The sequence below is a fragment of the Nanorana parkeri genome, unplaced genomic scaffold, assembly GCF_000935625.1.
Source record: "Nanorana parkeri isolate BGI_ZX_2015 unplaced genomic scaffold, ASM93562v1 scaffold1647, whole genome shotgun sequence".
Classification (NCBI taxonomy): Eukaryota; Metazoa; Chordata; class Amphibia; order Anura; family Dicroglossidae; genus Nanorana; species Nanorana parkeri.
The window spans coordinates 220,511-233,884 of NW_017307915.1; the positions used below are offsets into that span (position 1 = coordinate 220,511).

The following is a 13,374-nucleotide window of genomic DNA, read 5'->3' on the forward strand; positions in this document are numbered from 1 at the left end:
CACAAGGGGGTGTGTGACAATGCAGGGGGGTCAGTGACAACACAAGGGGGTGTGTGACAATGCGGGGGGGTCAGTGACATCACAAGGGGGTGTGTGACAATGCGGGGGGGTCAGTGACAACACAAGGGGGTGTGTGACAACACAAGGGGGTGTGTGACAACGTAGGGTGGTCAGTGACAACACAAGGGGGTGCATGCTCACAGTCGCACCCGGACACCACAAAAGTGCCAATGGCAATCCCTGACACTACAGAGGTACAAAGACTGATGTTTAATAAATGTTGTCACGAGGTGAAGGAGCCGCCATTTGTGTTTCTTCCATGTATTGGAGGAAGTCTCCCCTCCGTCTCTGGACAGCGGCCTCTTCTAGCCATTTGTTGATGATGATTCTGCTCTAGATATCGGATGATATACACAAGCACCGGCGCTGTGATCATTGTTGCTGCACTTAGCTCATCTAGGAAAGTAAAAGACAAACGTGGGATTTATCAAAACTGGAGCAGACGGAATCTGGAGCAGCTGTACATGCCAACCAATCAGCTTCTCTCTTTCATTTTCAAAGCCTAACTGATCAAACTGAGAAGAAAAGCAAATTGGTTGCCATGACAACTGCTCCAGATTCTGTCTGCTCCATTTCTGATAAATTCCCCTCAGAGTGACACTGTGTTTGTGATTTATTGACAGAGAGATTGTGTCTGTAGTTGGGGAGGGAAACCTGGAGGTCGGCTTTAACCCCTTCATGCTTGGAGGTAATGAAGAGTAAAGAAAAATTTAAGTTTTTAAAATCAGTGGATTGTGGGTGCGATGCTCTGTCCCCTGCAGAATATCCCTCCCATACCTCAGTACAGACAGGCAGTAACAGGGATGGGAGGAAGAATGAATGCACTACAAATGTGATCCCGTCTCCACAGTTTTATTTCATTGAGAACTACAAGTCCCTCTGCCCCAATTTGCTGAAGGGACTTGTAGTTTTTCCATTCACCGCTATACAGCTTTACCAAATTCAAAACATAGGAGCAGCCAATGAGAAGAACCTCATGATTCAAGTAATTGGGGGAGCACATGTGACCTGAATATGGGTGTAACGTGAAGGTGAAATTACTCTTTAACCCCTTCATGACTGAGCTAGTTTTCAGTTTCTGTTCATAAATGACAAGAACTTTCTGTATCTCTCTCAGCAGCCAATCAGGCTCCGCCCCCAGTTACTATGACGAGTCAGACAATGTAGAGGAGACAATGAACATGGAGAAGTTCAGTGATTATAGGAATCCGGGAGACTACAACTGCCTCCCACAATCCAGAATCATTTCTATCCGGGTGCATGTTATACTTTATAATACACCAAAACCTCCACAGACTGATGGACGGAGACACAGAGTGACAGGAACTGATACAGAATGTGATGGACGGACACTGACTGATGGACATAGACTGGGAGAATGAACACACACTCATGGACAGACAAACGCACCTGGGGGATTCTGGGTAAGATACATTTGCATGGTTATAATCAGGGCTTGAAAAATTTGATGGTGTCTCACCAGTCAGTCAAAAATTTCACCAATCAGCATGACCGGACTATAGCCCTGCAATTTATGTTAAAAAATTTGGGGGACAGATAGAGCTTTCTTTTGGAGGTATATAATCACCACGGGGGGTGGGATATTTTATTTACTATATAATTAAAAAAGTACCAAGTTTCCCTACGTTATGTTATAAAACATTTATTCTTACTCATATTTTTTGTAAAACATAAAAGTCGGGGTCACGTCGGGTAAATAGACACCAAACATGTCAAGCCTTAAAATTGCGTGCGCCCGCAAAATCGCAAAAAACGCCCATAGGCGACGATTAAAACACTTTTACTGTTCATCAGTTTAGTGTTATCAGTGATTAAAGAAGAACTATGGGGTTAGGGCTTTTCCCCATAGTCCTCCTAAGGGTAACGGGAGGACACAAACTAGCATCCTCCCGTCACCCTAAGCTCAGTATATAGGGAGCTACAGCTTGCGGTATACAGACGCCGCAGCCGGAACGGATCCCGACAATTATGTCTGGATCCGCCCAGCTGCGTGACTGACAGCTGGCTCTGCCTATCTAGAGGCAGAGCCAGCAGGACCCTCCCCCGTCCGTTCCACCAGTCAGCGCTGGAGGATCAGAGTAGGGAGGGGGGAATCTAGTCCCTCCCCTGTCACGGCTCTGTGCCGTGACAGGATCGAGAAATGAGCGAGCGCCGGTATGTGTTCGCTCACTTCCCGATCTACCGAGCCGACCTGAAAAGCACTCGCCTCATAGTTCTCCTTAAGGCCCCATGTCTGTAATATAAGACCTACCCCGAACTAGGTCTTATTTTCGGGGTAGGTCTTATATTACAGACATCCCCGAAGATAGCGCTAGGTCTTATTTTCGGGGGATGTCTTACTTTCGGGGAAACACGGTACATGACCCTTTTTTAGAGCGATTTTGAGCGATATTGCTCCTGATTGCTTACAGCCCAATAGGAAGATGTCGCGCGACACGTCGTTCAAAGTCGCGCGATTTCCATGTCGCTCAGTGTGAATGGGGTCTTAGGCTGGGTTCCCACCTAGGTGATCGAAATATGCGCGTATGACGCACGTTTCGGGCCACGCGTTTTTACCCCGATTTGTGGTCTAAATAAATGGCAAATTAACTAAAGTTTCGTTGTCCTTTTACTGCCACCACTGTAACCAGTATGACAGCAGTATTGGGATGTGAGCACAGTAACAGAGATGTGTGTTTATTATTATACAGGATTTATATAGCGCCAACAGTTTGCGCAGCGCTGTACAATAGGAAGAGATTACAATACAATTGAAGACAATATGGTAAGAAGGGCCCTGCCGTAAGAGCTTACAATCTAAAAGGGAGGGGCCAGTGATACATGAGAAGGTAGCTGTGTGGGGATGAATTGTTTGAGAAAGTGATGGTTCAGTGGTCAGGTTGAGGCGGGAGAGGCTTCCTTAAAGAGATGAGTCTAAAGGTCCCCACACACCTTACGATAATCGCGGGAAATCCTGCGATCGTACGATTATGGTAAGGTGTGTGGAAGCCGTGCGGCCTCTACTACTGTACGGTCGCACGACTTTAAACTTACGGACATGTTCGAAAACCCGCCGAGCATCGTACGACGTTCGGCGGGTTTGTGGCATGTCCGTACGATAACAGCCTTACGGGCCGGTGTGCGCAAGCGCACACTGCCCGTTCGGCATTGCGGTCATCGGAAGCCCGCCCCTCAGGGGGCGTGGCTTGCGATCATCGCAAGTACGATCTGCCTATGCAAGATAGGCAGATTGTACGTTTTTTTTTAAAGTACCTTACAACCATCGCAAGACAAAAGTCTTGCGATGGTTGTAAGGTGTGTGCCCAGCCTTAAGGGATCTCTTAAAGGCAGCCAGAGTGGGAGATAGACGGGACAGGTTAGGGTAGAGAGTTCCAGAGGATGGGAGAGACTCTAGTGAAGTCCTGCAGGCAAGCACGGGAGGAGTTGATGAGGGAGCTAGAGAGCAGGAGGTCTTGAGAGGAGCGTAGGGGACGGTTAGGGTGATACTTTGAGACAAGGTTTGGGATGTAACCTGGGGCAGAGTTGGGAATCTTTAATTTAAGTTGAATCTTTCCATACCCGGCTTCAGGCTCACCTATACCCTCTAGAAGCCCGGACATCTATGATCCCTATCAGGTAAGTGGAGGGAGATGAGAAACATCTTTTCCCTCCTAGGAGCAATGAACCCGGAAGAACTCGACTCTGAGCACCTCCAGGTTCAGGGCTGTCAGATTGTGACCAGGAAAACAGTTCATCAAGTACAGTCTGTACTCAGTCTAGCTGGGGTAGTGCAGAGGAGGCATTAGAGGTCCAGGAGATCTCTGATGCCTTCAGAAAGAGTACCTGGCACTCCATATATGCTATTACAGGGAGGATTGTCAGCCCCTAATAGCAATAAAGTTTAGTGAATAAATAAAAAGTAAAAAAATGATAAACGTATAAAAATGAATTAAAAAAACAAACAAGTTAAAGACCCCGCCCCCGCACATATGAAGTCAAATACACACATACGGTGCAGAGAATGTAAGAGAATGTAAATGGTGATTTGGAGACACATATTACATATTGATGAACACGTCATAGTAAGAGGAATGATTGGAGGACAATCGGTAACAGTGATCTATAAATTGATGAGCTGTGAAGGTTTTATATCCTCACCTATGGACAGTTTGGGGTCTCATAGTTGCTGCTGTGTTGCAGCCTCATGCAGTATTAGGTGCAGACATTTCTGGGATCTATTTCCTGGACTCAGTCTCATCTTTTATCATTTACAGAACATTTCACATTTTATTGTGTCTGTGTCACTAAAATCACTCTGAATGTATTTTACTGAAAATAGAACTTTATACAATTGTACTGATATCATGTGACATCAAAATTGCAGCGACCATGTTTGTATTCCGCTGTCAGAGAATAGATCCGGTTTTGGGGATTTAAAGTGAAACTGAAGCTAAAACTTTTATTTGTTTTGGATAAGTGGAAGGGAGACCCTCTCTATGTGTCCTGGGGACCATTATTACTGAATAGATCAGGTTTTGGGAATTTAAAGTGAAACCTTTATTTGATGTTTGGATGAATGGAGGATTAGATTCCCTGTCAGGTTATTATTGCTGTCTGTGTCCCTGTCAGGGAGAGTCGCCCCTCTCTATGTGTCCTGGAAACCCCATTATTACATAATGTGAAAGAAATTCCCAGATTGTGAGTTGTCATTAGAACAGGAATAGATGGGAAATCTTCCAATGGGGACCTAGTAATGGTAATTCTGAAGACCCCACCCAGGGATTTCCCTCATTTAGGAGTGATATACTCTCACTTCCTGTTATGGCTATTGGACAAGAAGTGAAGGGAAGTCTCCCTAATGGGACACAGATATATAAAAAAAAGCTGACGGGGTTATAAACTTCCCTGACTTTATCCAAAACTAAACACATTTTTGGCTTCAGTTCTACTTTAAGTGCATTTTCTTGCTTAACAACTGTGCAATTTACTATGTGTGCAAAAACCAACAAAAATCACATATTGCAGCTGACCTGTCATTAGATGTTGCGGCTGCATTAGTTTTCCTTATAACATTTTTGGCAAGTACAGAAAATACCTGTTGATCCTGCCAGAAATCTCCTTATGACTTCCTGTATATAACTTTACCTTCCTTCCTTCCTTCCTTCCTTCCTTCCAAGCTATCATCTCTAAACTACTTAATCCCCCCACACCCCTTGTACTGGAGATGAAGACAGAACACATGTTTGTAGTTCAAGTCAGCAGGACAAGGGAGCCATAAGCTGACCATACACCTTACAATTACCTGCAGATTTTCTGTGGTCAGATGGAAAAGGTGCAACAGATTCATCCAGCTACACCTAACTGTGTGGATGGAGTAATCTCCACCTGGGTCAATCTGTTGCACTTTTTCCATCTGACCACAGAAAATCTGCAGATAATTGTAAGGTGTATGGATGCCTTTACACTGCTGGATTTTTGGCTGATTGATAGGAATCCAGTCTCAACAAAAGTGATGTAGCCAATACTCTATTGGCTTTTCTTCAATGAGCCAGATACAAATGTTAAGGCAAAGAGAGACTGCAGCCAATCACTCATTATGTATTCTAAAAAATGGCCGACGTCCGAATACAATAACCACAATGGGAGATGTGTCCATCCACCCTGATTAGAATGAGTGGAGGAACCTGTTAGATTATTTTGGGGTGCCCTGAGGGATAAAGAAACCCCCCCCCTCCCCCAGAGCATCTCCCATGGCCGTCAGGTCTCTGGGTCTCCTCTTTGGTGCCCCCCAAGTAATCATCCCTGACACTGTGACAGGACTCAGGTGCCTCTGTAATGCTGCCGCTCCATGAAATTCAGACCTCAGATACAGGGGGGCTCAGAGAGGAGGAAGTCTCCTCAGCTCCTCCTGGGCTCATCCTGTCACATGACACAGCCAAGGGACCCCTAGGACTTCCCCTCACTACACTCAGGGCAATGCTTAGTATCTGAGGTCTGAGCGGTCTGCATGGGGGAGGTGTGTATTGAGAGGGGAGATTTCTGATGGAGGAGATGTGTGGTGACAGAGGTGGGGGGATTGTGCTGGGGGAGGGGGAAGGGGGGAGATTTGAGCTGTGTGGAGTTTTGCTTGTGAGGGGTCCTGACAATTGCTGGGAGTTATTACTTGTCATGACATTTGCTGATTCCGGCCTCACACTGTCTGCTGATACACCTCATACACCAAACACATGGAGATTGTAGTACAATATGAGATATTAGGGGTGTGGATTGGGGTGAGAAGAACAATGCAGCATGTACTGTGTGTCCAGACGTGTGCGTGTTCAGGAAGTGGATGTTTCCTCACAGTGTATGGTAGTAGTATGTCACCTTTTCTTTTTTTACCATTCAGTGGGGATTATTCCCTCCAACAATCTCCTCAGTGATCCCCAGACCCTAAAAAGGGGTAAAGATGTCACACTACAAGCTAGGGATGTCCCGATACCAATGCTAGTACCGGTATCATGGCCGATACAGGGCATTTTCAGGAATACTTGTACTCCTGAAAATGCCCCGATGCATAGATCAGATAATGTGATGTCCCTCGGGTTTGCGGCTCTCGCCGGGTTCCAGGCTGGAACGTATCGGCCGGGGAGACCGACGCAGGCCTCCTCCCCCATGACGGAAGCTACTCTGCGTTCCACGCTGGAAGGCGGAAGTACGCCGCGGCCGCGTGACGTCACGGCCGCGGGCTATTTAAACCTGCCGGGAATGCTATGGGGTGTTCGATTATTGGGATCATTGCCCAAACACCTCGGGAACCTCTCAAGTTACCCTGGAACCACGCCGAACCAGATCCCAACTCTTCCCCCAGCAGCCAGCCTCCTCTGGACTCCTCTTCATTTGAGCTACTGCTTCATCACCCAAACTGCAAGTATCTGCTTAAAGACTATTCTGCACTTGTGTTGGATCCTATACGCTGCCACCTAGTGGAGCCCTCTCAGTATCAACTCTTACAAATATACCTATGCTGTTTAAGTGAATTGCCTCTGCTGTTTGACATAGAGACTGCCTTATCCATTTATATTACAATTCCTAGATGTGATTGCCTAATGAGGAATATGACTCAATATTCCTTGTGCAACTTTGCCTTCTGTTACTGATTTATTATTTAGGGGTCCATGATGTCTAAATCCCAAACTCTCCGTTTGTGATTGAGAGAGCCGCCTGAACTCCCTGCTGGTGCTGGATGCAGCGGTCTGTGTCCCTTTCACAAACCTCTGTAGCCAGCACGAGAAGGCAGAAGAGAATACAGCTGTGAAATCCCCCGTTAACCCTGTACCTTAGCTGCTGCTGCTGCTCCTCCTCCATGTCCCCTCCTTTTCAACTTGGTAAAACTGTTTGCTTTTGGTGATATATCACAAAGTGTGAGATGTCCGTGCTCCTTATGTGTAATGCCTTCACCCGACCTACACAGCAGTTTTCACTCTCATTGAAAGAAGAGAATGTCCGTTCAGTGTGCTCATGGGGAGGAGAGGAGAGAAACTGTAAATCTTGCCTTCACACAGAACGTACCTTCTCTTCTTTTTCATTGAGAGGGAAAACTTCTGGGTACCTCTGGTGAGGGCATTATTATTAAACACATAGGGAGCACAGATAGCTGACACTGAGATATATCACCAAAAGGAAACGGTTTCATCAAGTGGAAAAGGAATTGATACTTGTCAACCTGCTATTGGATATTTTAAATTGCAATAGACAATAGCAGGCTGGCTATTGTACCCGCCCATTGCCTGCTGTCACTCAGCAGAGAGGACCTGATTGAGAACTTTGTCTTCAGTTCCTTTGCTGTTTGACAGCAGGCAGTGGGCGGGTACAATAGCCAGCCTGCTATTGGCTATTGCAATTTAAAATATCCAATAGCAGGCTGGCTATTGCTCCCAGCCACTGCGTGCTGTATATACATTCAGTGAATCCAGTGAAGTAGAAAGGTGACACTAGAGGTCTAAAAGACCCATAATGTCACCTTAAAGAGAACCTGTCACCTCCAATGCACGCAGCAATGGTGAGAAACTGCCCTAAAATCATTAGTCTGTATTGTTTTAGAAAAAATGTCACATGTCCCTTTTTAAGAAAAAGTATCGGTAATTGGTATCGGCAAGTACATGAGGGACAGTACTTGTACTTGGTCTTGAAAAAGTGGTATCGAGACATCCCTACTACAAGCCATACACTGTGAAGCAACATCCGCATTGAGTATGATGACTTTTGGACATACCACAAGCACACATCGGATGTATAACTTTTATCTGATATTCTATTGATCATTACTGATCAGAGCTCTGTACTCATAGGAAGTAATAGGGAGATCCCCCAATACTGGAGAGCAGGCGGACATTTCAGGTATAAGAAAATGTGTGTGAGACTCTGATTGCTCCCTACAGTGAGATCAGATCCCCCCGTGTATGACCTCCGATAATATCATCTATATTACTAGTTATCCAAGTGATGAAATCCACATATTTATAATTTATTTATATATATAGGATATAACACTGTCCCAGAATATTATTGTCTCAGTCAGTCCTGTTATACTCACAGTAATTCCTCTATCTGGCTTGTTGTCAAAGCTTCCATCACATCCCTGAAATGAGGACCCTCCAGATTGTTATTATACAGGTTCAGTATCTTCAGTGTCTGGTTATTTCTTATTCCAGATGCCAGGTCGGGGCAGGAAATGTCTGTCAGGAGATTATTATACAAACTGTAGAAGAAGAGAAGAATGTTACCAGAAGACAATGAATGTCTCCCCCAGGAATGAATGTAACTATTCTCTACATGAATGGAACTCATTTCTCTTTATTGGGATCATTTATGTTCCATCACTTTATAAAACTCCAGGAAATAGAATACACAGGATGTGATAATGGAGGAGACAATATATATCCGCAGGGATTTTACTCCCACTTCCGGTTGTGGTTATTGGACAGGAAGTGAAGGGAAATCTCCCCAATTGGAGATAGATATAAATAAAAATAACAGTGGTTATAACCCGCCCTTCTTACCCTTCCACACCCTCCCCCTCCCTTATTCTATCCAAAACATAATACAAATGTTGGCTTCAGTGCTACTTTTAAGTGCCTTTTCTTTTTTTTAAATAATTGTGCATTTTAGTGTCACTGCAAAAAACAAAATCTTCCATATTTCAGCTCTCCTGTCCTCAGATGTTGCGGCTGCATTAGTTTCCTTTATAACATGTTCAGCAAGTACAGAAAATACCTGTTGATCCTGCCAGAAATGTCCATTACTTCCTGTGAACAATGTTATCTTCCTTCATACCGATCATCTCTAAACTACTAAATTCCCCCCACACCCCATGTACTGGAGATGAAGACAGAAGACGTGTTTGTAGTCCAGATTGAGTGGGGTGAAAAGAACAATGTGGCATGTACTGTGGGCAGTTTAAGAAAATGTGTGTGAGACTCTGATTGCTCCCTACAGTGAGATCAGATCCCCCCGTGTATGACCTCCGATAATATTTATATTACTAGTTATCCAAGTGATGACATCATCATATATATATATATATATATATATGATATAACATTGTCCCAGAATATTATTGTCTCAGTCAGTCCGGTTATACTCACTGTAATCCCTCTATCCGGCTTGTTGTCAGAGCTTCCATCACATCCCTGAAATGAGGACCCTCCAGATTGTTATATGACAGGTTCAGTGTCCTCAGTGTCTGATTATTTCTTATTACAGATGCCAGGTCGGGGCAGGAAATGTCGGTCAGATGATTATCATGCAATCTGTAGAAGAAGAGAAGAATGTTACCAGAAGAAAATAAACGTCTCCTGCAGGAATTAATGTAACTATTCTCTACATCAGGGGTCTCAAACTCCGGCCCGCGAGCCGATACTATGTGGCCCGCAGCCTGCTCACACGTCTGGTACACGGTCACGAACCGCGTACCAGACTTGCGGGAACAGCTATCCGACATAGATGCAGACCGCATAGCTGCTTCTGTTCCGACGCTCGGATCCTTTCGGCCGGCGTCTTCGCTAAACGCTGGCCGAAAGGATTGAACGTCGGCACAGTATGGGACATGGCAAGCTTAAACACCTACTGGGCGGGGAAAACCTAATACAAACTCCTAAACAGGAACACTGCAAAGATAGAAAAATTTATTATTTTGCAAGGCTGACGCCAGGACTGCCGACCCAAATCTGGTCAATCTGGCTGTTGCCACATCCACCTGGTAGTGTCTGACAAAAGTATTCTGCGAACTCCATCTAGCCGTTTTGCAAATTTGATGGACATCTTCGCATATGCTGCCCAAGAGGTTGCCACTCCCCTCGTGGAGTGAGCCCGCAATTCTGCTGGAGGAGTAAGACCCTGATTCACGTATGCACACTTGATGACAGATTGAATCCACATAGATAACACTCTCGGGGGGGCCCCAAATTCCTTCCTTGAGCCCCTTGGTAACAGGAAGAAACGATCCGACCTTTGAAACTCTTTAGTCCTGTGAAGATATTATTTCATAAGCTCGACCAAATCCAAGGCTGGTAAAAAGTCAGAGCCTGAAGAGTGTGCCATTGTGTGACAACCTGGCAGCACCACCTCCCAATCTGCGTGAAAGGATGAAGCCACCTTAGGCCTAAACTCGGGAGATGGCCGCAAAATCACTTTATCGTCCAGTACCACACAAAAAGGTTCTTTACAGGAAAGAGCCGCCAGTTCGGATACCCGTTTAGCTGAGGTAATAGCCAGCAAAGAAATAAGCTTTTGAGTAAGGCACCATAATGTACACTGAGAAAGTGGATGATACGGCAAAGCTGCCAAGGCAGCCAAGACCAGGTCCAGGTCCCAAGATGGGAATAAAGCTTTCCTAGGAGGCCTTATCTTCATTGCGGCCCTCATGAATCTGCGTAGCAGGGGATCCTTTGCCCACTTGACCCCTGTAAAAGCTGACAAGGCTGGAATTTGCACGCGTAATGAGTTATAGTCAAGCCCTGCATCCAGGGCCGACTTTAAAAATCTCAGGCAATTCTGCGTGCAAAGGCTGGAAGTGATTTGACTCTGCGAAGGACAAAAATGTTTGCCAAATTCTGGTATATGTAGCGTTCGTTGACGGGCCTCTAGACCGGCCCAAGGTTTCTATCACCTTGGCGGACAGCCCCTGACTCTTCCACCTGGAGGCTTCACCAACCATGCCGCTAGATGCAACCGCTTCGGGTTGGGGTGTTGCCAGTGACCTTGCAGTAATAGATCCCGTTTGTGTGGAAAGAACCATGGGGGGGCTACTGACATTTGAAGCAACAGTGGGAACCATGGACTCCGTGGCCAAAATGGAAGAATGATAACTGCTCCCCCTTCCTCCTGTAACTTCTGCAACACCTTGAGGGCTAACGACACCGGTGGGAACAGGTAAGCCAGTGGAAAATCCCATCTGATCGAAAACGCACCCTGCGTCATTGCCTGTCGGCAGACATGTCTCGAAGCAGGCCATCTTCGCATTCTGTGCCATGGCCATTAGGTCTATCGATGGGGTACCCCATCTCGCAAACACTGGACCCAGGTATTTGGAATTCAGCTCCATTCGCTTGTCTCTGGAAAAAACCTGCTGAGGCGGTCCGCCAGAACAATGTTTGCTCCCGGTAAGTAGGCTGCTGTCAAGGCTTGAACCTGTGTCTCCACCCAGGAGAATATCTTGTGTGAAAGGCTGAGCAGAGGGAAACTCCTGGTCCCCCCCTTGCCTCCTGATGTACGATACAGCTGTTTTGTTGTCCATCATGACTTTCACTTGCTTGTGTTGAAGGAGTGGCTGAAAAGCTTGTAGAGCCAATGAGGCTGCCTTCAGCTCCAGCCAATTCGACTGAGGCACCACCGGCCCTTTCCATCGATCCTGCACCTGATATCTAAGGCAATGTGCTCCCCATCCCTGAAGGCTGGCATCGGTAGTAACTGTTATCCAGGAGCCCACCCCCAGAGAGAGGCATGGAGACTCCATCCACCAGAACAGTTTGCCCTGCATGGCTGTGGGCAGGAATATTAGTTGCGATAAAGCCGCCCTGTTCCACTGACGCAGAAAACAGGATTGCAATTGACGAATGTGCCATCTTGCCCAAGCCACCACGGGAATACATGAGATCATCATACCGAGAAGCACCATGCAATCTCTGGCCGGCAATACTGGCAAGGAGATGACCCTTCCGACACAGGCGGTCAGTGTGACGACATGGTGATGTGTTTTATAAGTTAAATGTGTATTGGTGTTGGGTTTAAGTGCGTTATGATTTGTGACCTAGTTATGAAAAGACGATCAGCACCATCCCTCGTTATCTCCCTTTGCACTCTGAAGGAGCTCAGAACAATTACATTCTGGCCAGGCTCCTGCTATGGCTGTCTGGAGCTCGTTGGCAGGGGAAACCCTGTGGTGTTGAGCAGACCGATTGTCTAGGGAGGGCAGGGTGGATGTGATGGGATTATAATCTGATCTCATCACTTGCTGTATAAAAGTTTGTGCAGTTGCTCAATAAATCAGAGTTTGTTTCATCCTACGCTTGTGTCTCGACCAGTGACTGGGGAAACTGAGAGCTACAGATCAGCGGGTTGCAATATCTCCTGAGCAAGGAAGAAGACAGCGGCGGACATACTTATCCTGAGTACCAGGGTCCGTCACAGTCAGTTCCCGTCTCTGGCGATGGGGGAGGAACAATCTCGCCCGGGACTAATCCAGCACCACTCCCAGGTATTCCATCCTCTGGGCTGGAGTCAGCTGGCTCTTCTGATAGTTGATTAACCAACAGAATCGCCGGAAAGTTGCTAACACGAGGTCCCTGTGGACCACCAGAGCCTGGCTCGATTTCCCCCAACACCAAGATGTCGTCCAGGTAGTGGAAACTGCCACCACCATTTTGGAGAAGGTTCGCGGAGCTGTGGCGAGACCAAATGGCAAGGCGTGGAACTGGAAGTGTTGTCCTGCCACTGCAAATACTTCTGATGCCTCTCTCCAACCGGGACATGCAGGTACGCATCTTCTAAGTCTATGGATATCATCCATTCGTCTGCCCGGATCACGGCAATAATAGTTTGGACTGACTCCATTCGGAAATGATTCACTTGGATAAACACGTTCAACCTCTTTAGGTCCGGCATCGGTCTGAAACCCCCTGATGCTTGCGTGACAAGAAAAATCGGGGAATAAAAACCCCGACCTTGTTCTGCTCCAGACATCAAGACACATCTGTTGGTTGCTGTTCCCCCCCCGGACACCAAGACACATCTGCTGCTGTTCCCCCCCAGACACCAAAACACATCTGCTGCTGT

At 46.4% G+C, this 13,374-nt stretch overlaps 1 protein-coding gene across 1 annotated transcript in view; it reads right to left on the reverse strand.

The window, feature by feature from the left end:
• The window catches only part of LOC108799166 (ribonuclease inhibitor-like), a 201,132-nt gene that overhangs the window by 92,170 nt on the left and 95,588 nt on the right, over nt 1-13,374 (reverse strand). The window contains exons 4-5 of the mRNA XM_018570982.1: nt 9,687-9,851; nt 8,636-8,800 (exon numbers count right to left, since the gene is read on the reverse strand). Of these exons, the coding sequence (XP_018426484.1) occupies nt 8,636-8,800; nt 9,687-9,851 (330 nt within the window). The remainder of the gene's footprint in view (nt 1-8,635; nt 8,801-9,686; nt 9,852-13,374) is intronic.